General features: G+C 46.1%; 1 protein-coding gene across 1 annotated transcript in view; it reads right to left on the bottom strand.

Annotated features, from left to right (window-relative positions):
• Positions 1 to 13,848, bottom strand: part of LOC126233490 (odorant receptor 43a-like) — a 112,407-nt gene that overhangs the window by 76,182 nt on the left and 22,377 nt on the right. Inside the window, exon 2 of the mRNA XM_049942867.1 lies at positions 11,698 to 11,838. Coding sequence (XP_049798824.1) covers positions 11,698 to 11,838 — 141 coding nt within the window. The remainder of the gene's footprint in view (positions 1 to 11,697; positions 11,839 to 13,848) is intronic.

Raw genomic sequence — 13,848 nt, 5'->3', positions numbered from 1 at the left:
TAGTTGATAGTAAGTCGAAACTGGTGACGATACTATATGTGTGACCTATGGATGAGATATATAACAGAAAAGACTCACCTTGAAAATATTGAAAAATATGTCATATGATTATATACAGCATGTAAAACATTATTTGTTTACCAATGTTTAGTGTGTATAGAGGAGACAAAAAACATTTTAAGTGACAAAAATGTAATAGGTGTGCCGTTTTCCTGCAAGGATTTCTTACAAGTTTTGACGACAGTGATATTGAGAGACGGTGTTCAAACTGCCGTATGATGAATGTTGTTTTAGAGATCTTGCTGACGTAGTATGGATTTCTTTTTGTGGGTGCAGATGAAGCGTTTACTGTACACGACGCCGATAGACACTCCAATATAGCTGGTTTGCCGTTTGGCTGAAGCTGCAGCCATTATTCGTAAAATACCTGCTTGTTCTGAGCGAATTACACAACCATTAGTCAGCAGATCTATATGCAGATATAAAAGGCCAACATTTTCAACAATATCTCTAAAACAATATGGATCAGAGGGCAGTTTGAACATCGTCTCTGAACAACGCTAGCGTCAAAACTTTCATGGACCCCTCTAGCGGGTAAATTTTACACCTGTGAGGTTTTATCACATAAAAAGTGTTTTTCGTTGCCTCTTGTAGACACTCTAACAATTTTTATACGTAGTATTTTTGAACCCTCTATATGGATCAATGTGAGCTCCCCAACAGTGTGTACTTCTGATTTTTATTTTATTGCCAGACTGCGGCGTTCACATTAAAGAAAACAAAATTGCTTTTACATTATTTATAAATAATCTGAAAGTTGCTCATCACAAATGACAAGATCCTGCTTTTTTCGCCTTCCACATTTTCTAACTCGCGATCACAAGGCTAACACAGTAATCCAGGTATAAGTATGTAAGGTGGTTCGGTTCGATGAACCCTCTGCCAGGCACTTAAATGTGATTTGCAGAGTATCATGTAGATGTAGATGAAGTGAGGGCAGTCATCTGCCAGTCGTGAAGGGGCCACGTTCTTTGGCGAGCAGAGTCTCCGCCAATTAGAATTCTGCACATCCACGTACTTCAACACATGGACAGCGTTAAAATAGGGCAATGTTACACTACATACACATGCTTGTGATTCTTCTTCGACGCTGGATGCATGGCTCTTGTGTATTCAGCCCTGTTCTGAGACGTTCTTAGTGGAGGAGACTGATGTTCAAGTTTACCAGCTTTTAACATACTCTTCTTAAGACCTATTGCGAGTTACGGTTAGGTAAAGCACAACACTGTGCAGTGTAGCATATGAATTCAGTGCTACGATTTCAGGTTTGTAACGAGCCACTAGGATGATAACATACTTTGTACTGTGAGATGTTCAAGTCTTGAGTCACGTGGGCCTGAAATACATTCGAATCGCAGGCAAGCTAAATAAATCACATTCTCGTTCATTTAACTGTTCTTGATATTGTCATATGATTCTTGAACAATTTGGGGAGAAATTCTTTACTAAGTGATGGCATAGCATGCCACGTAATTTATTTGTGACTAATTGTGCTCTTTCTTGCACTATGAATTGTCTTGAATTGAAATAATCATTAAATTCAAAACATTTTTTTCGCAACATTTATTTACATTTCCTTGTCACAATTAAATTGATAGTTCAAACTTAACAATTCTACATGACATGTCATTCGTTTGTGCACTTTGCAATTAAGTTGCAGTAAAGGTCCTGCTACTATCGCATTTCATCAAAAACGGCCAGCTTGTGATTTGTATCTTAAAACAGTAAAAGTGTTATTACGAATATTTTACTAAATTTTCGCCACTGACTGTTTAAAGTTCTTTTCAGGCAAGGTAAGGCACTTTTCAACCCTTTTTTGTCACTGTAGTACCACTTGGGGAATGTCTGTAAATGCGTGAAGTACCCATTATACAGAGACAGCATGTCGTAAAGTTTTATTTCTGCGAAAATGCTTACTAAAAACATAGTTTGGTAACCTGAGGATCCTTACTATGACCCCCAGAACCCAAGCCAACGTTCGGTAAATCACGTAAAACTACAATTACGCCTCAGACCTGATACACTCCTGGAAATTGAAATAAGAACACCGTGAATTCATTGTCCCAGGAAGGCTCTGAGCACTATGGGACTCAACTGCTGAGGTCATTACTCCCCTAGAACTTAGAACTAGTTAAACCTAACTAACCTAAGGACATCACACACATCCATGCCCGAGGCAGGATTCGAACCCGCGACCGTAGCGGTCTTGCAGTTCCAGACTGCAGCGCCTTTAACCGCACGGCCACTTCGGCCGGCGTCCCAGGAAGGGGAAACTTTATTGACACATTCCTGGGGTCAGATACATCACATGATCACACTGACAGAACCACAGGCACATAGACACAGGCAACAGAGCACGCACAATGTCGGCACTAGTACAGTGTATATCCACCTTTCGCAGCAATGCAGGCTGCTATTCTCCCATGGAGACGATCGTAGAGATGCTGGATGTAGTCCTGTGGAACGGCTTGCCATGCCATTTCCACCTGGCGCCTCAGTTGGACCAGCGTTCGTGCTGGACGTGCAGACCGCGTGAGACGACGATTCATCCAGTCCCAAACATGCTCAATGGGGGACAGATCCGGAGATCTTGCTGGCCAGGGTAGTTGACTTACACCTTCTAGAGCACGTTGGGTGGCACGGGATACATGCGGACGTGCATTGTCCTGTTGGAACAGCAAGTTCCCTTGCCGGTCTAGGAATGGTAGAACGATGGGTTCGATGAAGGTTTGGATGTACCGTGCACTATTCAGTGTCCCCTCGACGATCACCAGTGGTGTACGGCCAGTGTAGGAGATCGCTCCCCACACCATGATGCCGGGTGTTTGCCCTGTGTGCCTCGGTCGTATGCAGTCCTGATTGTGGCGCTCACCTGCACGGCGCCAAACACGCATACGACCATCATTGGCACCAAGGCAGAAGCGACTCTCATCGCTGAAGACGACACGTCTCCATTCGTCCCTCCATTCACGCCTGTCGCGACACCACTGGAGGCGGGCTGCACGATGTTGGGGCGTGAGCGGAAGACGGCCTAACGGTGTGCGGGACCGTAGCCCAGCTTCATGGAGACGGTTGCGAATGGTCCTCGCCGATACCCCAGGAGCAACAGTGTCCCTAATTTGCTGGGAAGTGGCGGTGCGGTCCCCTACGGCACTGCGTAGGATCCTACGGTCTTGGCGTGCATCCGTGCGTCGCTGCGGTCCGGTCCCAGGTCGACGGGCACGTGCACCTTCCGCCGACCACTGGCGACAACATCGATGTACTGTGGAGACCTCACGCCCCACGTGTTGAGCAATTCGGCGGTACGTCCACCCGGCCTCCCGCATGCCCACTATACGCCCTCGCTCAAAGTCCGTCAACTGCACATACGGTTCACGTCCACGCTGTCGCGGAATGCTACCAGTGTTAAAGACTGCGATGGAGCTCCGTATGCCACGGCAAACTGGCTGACACTGACGGCGGCGGTGCACAAATGCTGCGCAGCTAGCGCCATTCGACGGCCAACACCGCGGGTCCTGGTGTGTCCGCTGTGCCGTGCGTGTGATCATTGCTTGTACAGCCCTCTCGCAGTGTCCGGAGCAAGTATGGTGGGTCTGACACACCGGTGTCAATGTGTTCTTTTTTCCATTTCCAGGAGTGTATTACATGATTATATTTTATGTGCATATGTACGGTAATTTTGAACCTCTGATAACGAAAAACGTTTCAGTGCTCTCGAGAACATCTTAAGAACATACAGTAAAAATTTCGACGATTTGCCATGAATGGAGATTACAGAAGCGGGCATCCACACAACTGGTACTTTTGGTACGCAAAAATTATGATATCTGGGGAGTTTTCTCAGGAACCGCCCATGAACAAATGGCGCCTTTATAAGCCACCTCTGGTGAACACAAAGTCACACATAATGCAAAAGAACCAACCGATTTGCTGTTTTTCTGAGTTGGAGGAAGCGTCTAATATTTAAATTTTGACCGTGTCATGCAGGATAGCCACAGTATGTCCGTTCTTCGGGTGAATTACAAAAATGATCACTAGGCCAAAGAGTATCAAAAACACTAGACTCCTTATCTCTGTAATCAATAGAATCCGGACATGACCCACTGAAAAACCGCATTTTCACGCGAGGCTTTTGGGAACGTACTGATCCAGTGCACTGGCCAGTTTTATTGTGAGGTGCATTAAGATTTGAGTGGAGTGGCTCACGTGTATGATCGTGTATGTTGAGTTGCGTATCATGATTACTAATATGAATTGTTATGCTGATCGTTGGTATTAATTCCGTGATTAGCAGTATAATTTACAAGTATTTACGATGTAGGCAACCATGTGGAATAGCGTGTATTTTCTTGCGTCGTGTGTTATTTTAACTGTGCTGTGGCGAGAACTGTAGCACAGAATAAATGATTGGCATCCGATGAAACAAATTTACGTGTTCTTTACTGAACAGTAACCGATACTTGCCTACAGTCACAACAATTTCAGCACCACTTCATAAATGGAAACAAGATCGAGCGTGATCTTCTGTCGTCTTCAAGGCCTTTGACTGCTTGTGGCACGAGGGCCTCCTCTGTAAACTTTTTGTAGTGGCGGTTCCGGCGCCACACGTCAGACACATCGCGTCGTATTTGCGTGACCAGACGTTTCACGTTTGTGCCGAAGTCGGCATCTCAACAAATAGGCCTACACGAGCAGTATTGCCGCAGGAGTCGGTTCTCGGCCCCCTTCTGTACTCCCTGTATACATCCGACGTGCCACGCACCGACAGGGTATCCCTCGCACTACACGCGGATGACACCGCACTCTACGCGCGTCCCTCAAGGACTGACGCCATTAATGACGAGACGTAGAGTGCCCATGGACCTTCAGCCGCTGCGAATCATGGGAGGCCCCAGTCCCTGGTCTCGCACGGTTAAATATCTAGGGGTAACACTCGATAGGCAACAACACACCTGGAAACCGCACATTCGAGAGGTCTGGGGGAAGGCGCATGGACGCATGAAGGCGCTATATCCTATACTAAACCCTCAATCGACGCTTCCTCCACGCTGCAGAATTACGCTATATCTGTCACTGATCCGACCAGTGTTAGAATAAGCGTCTGCAGTGTGGGGGAACGCAGCCGACACACACAGATGTCGGCTCCAAGGGGTGTACCGCGCGAGGTGGCGCAGTGGTTAGCACACTGGACTCGCATTCGGGAGAACGCGCGTCCGGCCATCCTGATTTAGATTTTCCGTGACTTCCCTAAATCGCTCCAGGCAAATGTCTCGATGGTTCCTTTGAAAGGGTACGGCCGACTTCCTTCCCCGTACTTCCCTAATCCGATGAGATCGATGACCTCGCTATCTGGTCTCCTCCGCCAAACAACCCACTCCCCTTCGCATAAAACAGACTGCCCGACGGTTCTATGAAGCGTCGCCGCTGTCTGACAGTCGGCTCGTAACCAGCAGCGCCGACGACGGACCACCATGTAGCTCGACCTGCTTCGGCAGTGACGTAGGCGGTACACAAGCGCGCCAGTGCTCCTGACGTAAAGAAGAAATACGCAAACGTTACGGTAATAAAACGCGCATTGAGGGAACACAGGAACAGAAAAACTTCGCTGTACAACAAACAGACAGTAAGGGCTGTCCTTTAGGAAAAAGAGCAGGTGGTGAGCGTGATCTTCTGCAGCGAGAGGCAAATTCAACTTTAGAAGACTCAAGGTGAACTACAGGACCCCATAATGCTTACCTGATGCTGTACAGATCCCTCATGTGCGTGGCCCGGCTGCCGCCACCAACAACAGCGGCATAATATTTAGAGCGAAGCTGTTAAATATGGTTGTATCTTTCCGCGTTTACTGTTTTCTTAAACTCAATAAGGGAACCACATCCTAATGACAAACAACACCCCCATACCATAACGACCCTAGGCCGTGGCCGGCTCGCGTTGACGCCGTTTGTTCTTTGGCATTTTGTCGCAATCGAGTGGCATCTTATTTCTCCCTGAGTTACTACCATGACAAGTTGCTGACTTGCTTCCGTCAGTGGCAGCAGCAGCGCTTCGATACTAGTACTGCTGTACCATCTTTGGTGTAACCTCTATATTTCTGTGTGGTGGTGGTGTGTGGCAGTCAGTCGGACAGAGCAGCGAGAAAGTCTCGGCGGTGCGAGGTCAGGCCGTCACCGTCGGTGGCGTGCACACACAATCGGATTGTGAGGTGCTAGCTGCGAGGGCTGCAAAGTTCGTATCCCACCGAACCTGGACACTGAAGTTGAGTGATGCTGCTATGAAACCTCAACTGCTGTGACATCTCTTCGTTCATTGCCAGTTGTTGCTTCCTGGGCTGTTCCGGCTAGCAGCAACACATGGTGTGTTGGAGTCGGCGAAATTTTGCAACCATCTTCCTCTACAGTCTTTAACTATTAAATTGGTTGTTACTTATCAGTGAAGTGCACAAGCGATATTTTCTGCCTTGTGGCCGTTAACGCTCCAGTGACCTGCCCTGGTCGTTAGCGTAGTTTTCTGGCAGTGTGTTTTTCCTCGCCGTGTTGATGCTGTCCAGCACGACGTGTAGTTCGACAGCCTTTCAGTTGCTTCTTCATATTTTTTTCTTACCAGTGGTTATTGTGCCTTGGCTGTTTTTAGACAACAGTTCTGAAGACGTAGTGCTGTTAGTATTTTCGTCCTCGGCTGATATTTTCCGTTGTCGTATCGTTGGTCGGGTGGAAGGGAATTGATTAGGTTGTTGGTTGGTCCTACAGCCATCCCTGGGTCGGGTTCCCAACCGATTATTTAACCTGACTCTTGGCTGCCTGTCTCGCCTCACGTTACATTAGAGCTAATCCCTCAGGCCGACCCTTGGAACACTTCTGAGCACCACTGTTTTGTTAGTTTTAGATTGTGACTTTCATTTTACTCTGATGTACTGTGTGAGGCCTTCAGCCGACTTCAATTAAAATTTTAAGATTGATTTGTTTAAAAACTAAATTTTGAAAGTTTGTTCTATCTGAAATTCTTATTGTCTGGGCCTTAAGCCCTGATTGTTCAGTGTCCAGTGTGTGGCCTTCAGCAGAGCCGTTACGTGAAATATTTTAAAGATAAGGCCTTCATCTGACTTAAATTAAAGTTCAGGCCTTCATCCGTTCTTGTTTTTGGTGTGGTTTTGGGCCTTAAGCCCAGAAGGTATCGCAAGTTTTCTTAACTAGGCCTTCAGCCGTATTGTCTTAATTTGATCCTTTTAAGGCAATATGTAATTAAGTGGTTCTTAGGAAAATAAAGGTTTGTGTGTTTTGTGCAACTGACAGTAACTGATTATGCCCCCCTCAACAACCATAACTTGATCCGCTCTATCCTGCAAAACCAGATTTCAGGCACCTCCACCATCCTTCACTGTTGGCAATGCACATTACAGCAGGAAACGTTCTCAAGGCATTTGTCAAACCCAAACTTTGCCGCCAGATTGCCACAGGGTATAGCATTATTCGTGACAGCAAATCATTCATTTCCACTCCTACTGTCCAGTGGCGTCCCTCTTTATACCATCTCAAGTTCCGGTTAGCATTGACTACAGAAACCTGTGGCTTACGAGCTTCTGCTCTACCGTAGTACCCCATTCTCCATCTCCTAACACAATCATTCCGCTAGTTGGACTGACGGTAGGGCTTTGCAACTCACGAGTGGTTCCTTCCGCTGACTTCATGCGGTTTGTTTACATCCACCCTCCGCAGTGCTCTACGGTCCCTGTTCGCCAGTACACCATGTCTAACCGGTCTTGGTTTGGCTGTGGTTCTTCCTTCGCATTTCCACTTCACACTCACATCACCAGTAGTTGGAAGCTTTAGAAGCGTTGCTACTCAGATCACATCCGATGACTAGTCTACATTGGAAGCTACTGAGATCTACTGATCGACCCATTCTGCTGTCAATGTTTCTCTACTGATAAAACATCCTGCCTTCTTTTGTACTGGCGTGACATCTAATAGTCAATTCCGGATTAGAAAGGGGTGTCCTGATATTTTGACCAGGTGATGTAAGACGAGTGAAATTGTGCTACATTCTCTGAAAATTATTTCGAGCAGTTAGTTCATGAGCCCACGTGAATAGTACACGGTTGTGAAAACACACTTGACCTCTTAGCAACAAATATTCCTGAGTTGATAACAAGCATCAAAACCGATTCAGGGATTAGTGAACAAAGGACTGTCGTAGCGAGACTGAATATTGTAATCCCCAAATCCTCGAAAAATAAGCGAAAAATGTACCCATTCAAAAAAGCAGATAAAAGTTCACTTGATGCCTTCCTCAGAGACAATCTCCACTCATTCCATATTAATAATATAAGTGTAGACCAGATGAGGCTTAAATTCAAAGAAATAGTTTCGGCAGCAATTGAGAGATTTATAACAAAAAAATTAACAAACGACGGAGCTGATCCTCCTTGGTACACAAAATGGGTAAGAACACTGTTGCAGAAACAACAACGAAACAAACATGCCAAATTTAAACAGACGGAAAATGTCCAAGATCGGCGATCTTTTACAGAAGCTCGAAATTTAGGGCGGACTTCAATGCGAGATACCTATAACAGTTTTCACAACGAAACTTTGTCTCGAAACCTGGCAGAAAATCCAAAGAGATTCTGGCTGTATGTGAAGTATGTTAGCGGCAAGAAACAATCAATGCCTTGTTCCATTGAGTTTCGGGTGTGCAGCCGCAAGAAATCTCCTTCTTCTAATATTTCGGCTGTGTAACGTTCAGCCATCTTCAGAGTGAGACGCAAGACTGCCGCTCCAGTGCTCGCTGCGTCCCTTCATGCTCTTTTACCGCGCGACTGCGCATGCGGCCACAGATGCAAATGCGCCAGAGACGTTGGGCGGCAGAGACGTGCATAATGCGCGAGTTGTATCTATGATTCCGCAGTTGATCTGTGTTGGCATATCGATATATCATTGTGAGCTGCACTCTGACGACGTCTTTGCGAGTTTATTACAGCAAGTGCCGGATTCCAAGATTTATCAAGATTGAAACCACTATCTCTGTTAATTAAATTCGTCGTCAAGCGAATTTCAATTGCCTCCTTCACTATCGAGTCCCAAAAGGATGATGTAGTTGCTAAAATTTCGACGTTGTCATGCAACATGCTGTGACCATTATCAATACAGTGCTCTGTCACTGCCGACTTGTTAGGTTGTAAAAGTCGTGTGTACCTCCGGTGTTCTGTACATCTTTCTTGGGCAGTACGAGTTGTTTGTCCGATGTAAGAAAGGCCACATTCACATGGAATTTTGTAAACTCCAGATTTTCGGAGCAGCAAATCATCTTTGACGGAGCCCACGAGTGCAGCTTTCTTGGGTGGAGGACGAAAAATCACTTTTACTCTGTGCCTGCCGAGAATGCGTCCTATTTTTGATGAGAGGCTACCAACATATGGCAGGAAGGCCATCGATTTAAAGGTTTCTTCATCTGCTTTCTTTGTGGCCTCTTTTGGTTTCATTTTCAGTGCCCTCTGTATTTGTTGTGGAGAGCACCCATTGCCTTCAAACACTCTTTGTAAGTGGGAAAGTTCATCTTGCAGACTGCTTTCGTCAGAAATAATATGCGCTCTGTGAGTCAAAGTTCGGAGAACACTCATTGTCTGGGCAGGATGGTGGCAGCTATTTGCACGTAAATACAGATCGGTGTGCGTCGGCTTCCTATAAACTTCATGTCCCAAAGTGCCATCCTCTGTGCGCCGAATCAAAACATCCAACAATGGAAGGCATCCCTCCTTTTCAATTTCCATTGTGAACTTTATTTGATCGTGGAGGGAGTTCAGATGTCTTAAGAAGTCTTGCAAGTTGTCTTCACCATGGGGCCAAACTACAAAGGTGTCATCAACATACCTCCAGAATACCGTGGGTTTCAAGTCAGCAGATTCAAGCGCCTTCTCCTCGAAGTCCTCCATAAATAAATTGGCCACCAGAGGGGATAAGGGACTACCCATGGCGACTCCGTCCGTCTGCTCAAAAATTCGTTGTTAAATAAGAAATATGTGGAGGTCAGAACATGTTTAAATAAAGTTGAAATCTCTTTGTCAAAACTTCTTTCAATAAGTTGTAGAGATTCTGGAAGGGGAACCTTTGTAAATAAAGCCACCACATCAAAACTAACTAATATATCAGACGGGTTCATCTTCAATGATTTCAGTTTACTAATGAAGTCAGCCGAGTTTCTTATGTGGTGAGTACATTTTCCCACAAGAGGCCTCAACAATGATGCCAGATGTTTGGCAACGTCATAGGTCGGAGAGCCTATGTTACTCACTATGGGGCCTAGAGGGACATCTTTCTTGTGGACCTTCGGTAGTCCATAAAGTCTAGGAGGCACCGGACCACTTGGTTTCAATCTCCGAACAACTTCTGGTGGAAAGGGAGAATCATTCAGAAGCGAAACAGTTTTCTTGGCCACTCGATTAGTGGGATCCTCCTAATGCGAAAACATTTTGTTGACACAGACCGGCCGGCCGCGGTGGTCTAGCGGTTCTAGGCACGCAGTCCGGAACCGCGCGACTGCTACGGTCGCAGGTTCGAATCCTGCCTCGGGCATGGATGTGTGTGATGTCCTTAGGTTAGTTAGGTTTAAGTAGTTCTAAGTTCTAGGGGACTGATGACCACAGATGTTGAGTCCCATAGTGCTCAGAACCATTTGAACCATTTTTTTGACACAGACCTACATACTCAGAAATGATCACGACGATAAAATAACGGAAATCAGAGCTCGTACGGATAGATATAGGTGTTCGTTCTTTCCGCACGCTATACGAGATTGGACTAATAGAGAGCCGTCCAGGGTGGCCGAGCGGTTCTAGGCGCTACAGTCTGGAACCGCGTGACCGCTACGGTCGCAGGTTCGAATCCTGCCGTGGGCATGGATGTGTGTGATGTCCTTAGGTTAGTTAGGTTTAAGTAGTTCTAAGTTCTAGGGGACTGATGACCTCAGCAGTTAAGTCCCATAGTGCTCAGAGCCATTTGAACCAACTAATAGAGAATTGTGAAGGTGGTTCGGTGAACCGTCTGCCAGGCACTTAAATGTGATTTGCAGAATATCCATGTAGATGTAGTTCAGAAAGGGGTTTTGCTCGAGTGAAGAAAACTCCCTTCAATGAAACATCTAGTATGGTATGAGATATTGATATACGGCCAAAGAAGAAGTTCTTGAAAGTGTACGCAGAAGTATATGGAAGTGAAATGTGGACAATAGGAATTACAAAGAAGAAAAAAATGGAAGTATTTGAAATCCAATCTTATCGGATAGTGTTGAAAATCAAGTGAACGGATAAAGAAAACAACGGAGAAGCTTTAAAAGTAATAGGTGAGGAGAAAAGTCAATGCAGGACATCTCACTTGAAAGAGGAGTTTAATACTGGGGCATTTGCTATGGAATCAGGGAATAACTAAATTGGCGAGGGACGAAATGCTAGAAAGGAAACTTAGTAGGGGCACGCGAATGAAGAAAACTGATTATAGGGATAAAAATATTTGCACAAGATAGAAAAAATATGGAAGACAGCATGAAACCAGTCAAAAGACCGACCACCGAAAGCAGTAATGGCAGTGTCCTGTCGAGACACTGAGGCACAGCCGGAGTAGGGAGGCCGGCAGGGGGACTCACATGTTGCGTGTTGTAGAGCCTGGTGGCGATCTTGCGGCAGCGCTCCCTCGCCCCCGCGTTGTCCACGAACAGCATCTGGGTCTGCTGCAGCTGCACCAGCAGCCGGTCGAAGCGCCTCTTGTCCAGCGCGAACAGCAACGCCTGTCCACAAAAGTAATCTCAATTCGTGCTACTTATCTTGATGGTACAGCGCCCATCTATAACAACTATTGATTTCCTTTATTAAATCGTTGATTTCATTTATTGCCTTACGCTCGTACGCAACAGAATTAGGACGCCTTTACACTGCAGCAGTGCTGGTGACACCTGTATCTCCTGGATGCAGAACTCTAGTCTCTGAGCACAGAACATCTGCATACTGTGCTTTGCATCGACCCCAATGCCAAAAATTTTCCATTGATTTGTACGTGAATAAGAATTATTTACTGTTTCAGAATACACATCTTATGTCACGGACTGCAACTTGCCGAAGCAGGTAATTGTCAGATCAGCAGAATATTGAAACAGTTCGTTAGAAGCTACATACATAACCATGCCCTGATCTACGCTGCGAACTGTATAACTCCTTAGTGGTTTTGTTCCTGAAAACGGAAACAAAGTTTAGGGCTCCACAAATACACTGCGCGACAAAAAAGTGAAATATGGCTGAGCTGGGTCTGTCACGTTATTTCAGCGTTTAGGAAATCGGCTCAAATTTGCCAGGAACTTGGAAGTATGAGCCCAGTTACAAGTATTACATTGCTCTCCCCCTACGCTGGATGCATGCACTCACTCAGTTAGGAAAGATGTGATAACGCCATTGTATCCTCACCAGAGGTAAGCTGATACACAACTGCTGTAACTGGTCCTTGATATACTGGATAATTGCACTGGGACTCACGTCCAAGCTGTTGAGGACAGATCCAACACATGTTCTATTGAGGACAGATCTGGGCATCTTATGACCATGGCAGTATCTCTCCTGAGGCAGGCTGGAACACAACTGCTGTAACTGATCCGTGATACACTGGGTACTTGCACTGGGACTTGACATCCGAGCTAGTCCCACAATGTTCTATTGGCGACAGATCTGGGGACCTTACAGGGCACAGGAGTACCTATCCTGAGGCAAGCTGGTACACAACTGTTGTAACTGATCCATGATATACTGGATACTTGCACTGGGACAGTGCTGACGCCTGAGCTCCTGCCACACATGTTCTATTGGGGACAGATCCAACACATGTTCTATTGGGGACAGACCTGGGTATCTTGCTAGCCATGGGAGTACCTTCCCTGAGCGAAGCTGCTCCAGAACTGGTGTAACTGCTCCTTGATATACTGGATACTTGCAATGGGTAGAGTTGATGTCCGCGCTGGCCACACACATGTTCTGTTGGGGACAGATCCAACACACATTCCATTGGGGATAGATCCAACTCATATTCTATTGGGGACAGACCTATGTATCTTGCTGGCCACAGCTATACCTCAAGAGCACACAGACAGTTCATGGAGAGATGTGCCATGTGTTGATCAGTACTGTCCTTTTGAAAAATGGCATCACAATAACGCCGCATGAGATACACATGAAGATACAGGATGTCTGCGAGGTATCCTTGTGCCTTCAAAGTTCGCTCAATCACTGCCAGCCATGACATGATGTCATACCCGCTGGCTTCCCACAAAATACCACCGCTGTGCCTCTCGACATTCGCCAACGACAGTCATCTGGGGTGGCGTAGAACCACGATTCACCACTGGACACAACAATCCATGCTTCCCGGTCTCGTACCGCTCCGAACACAACCGTTCTGATTGCGATCTTAACTACAGCCTACGCATGAGACAGTAATCCCTAGTCCAGCTGTTGCTAGTCTGTAAACAGTAGTGCGGGACGATACAGAGTGTTGCAGTGTTGCAGAATGTTTCAATACTTGTTCTCGGATGACAGACTCAAATGTGAAGTGTTTACCACATGCTTGGTGAGCAGTTCAGTGGCCCTTGTGTGGTCAAACAGCATTTACCGAAATGTTGGCGACATGTATTCATGCCCTCACGGTCCTATGCAATCCAGTATCGAACCACTGTCATATCCAATGGCCGCACAAATCTGTATATTGCACAAATCGAGCATCCATCCAAATGGAGACTCACAATGAGGTCCGTTTC

The sequence above is a fragment of the Schistocerca nitens genome, chromosome 1, assembly GCF_023898315.1.
Source record: "Schistocerca nitens isolate TAMUIC-IGC-003100 chromosome 1, iqSchNite1.1, whole genome shotgun sequence".
Taxonomy (NCBI): domain Eukaryota; kingdom Metazoa; phylum Arthropoda; class Insecta; order Orthoptera; family Acrididae; genus Schistocerca; species Schistocerca nitens.
This window is presented reverse-complemented; position numbering and strand designations above follow the sequence as displayed.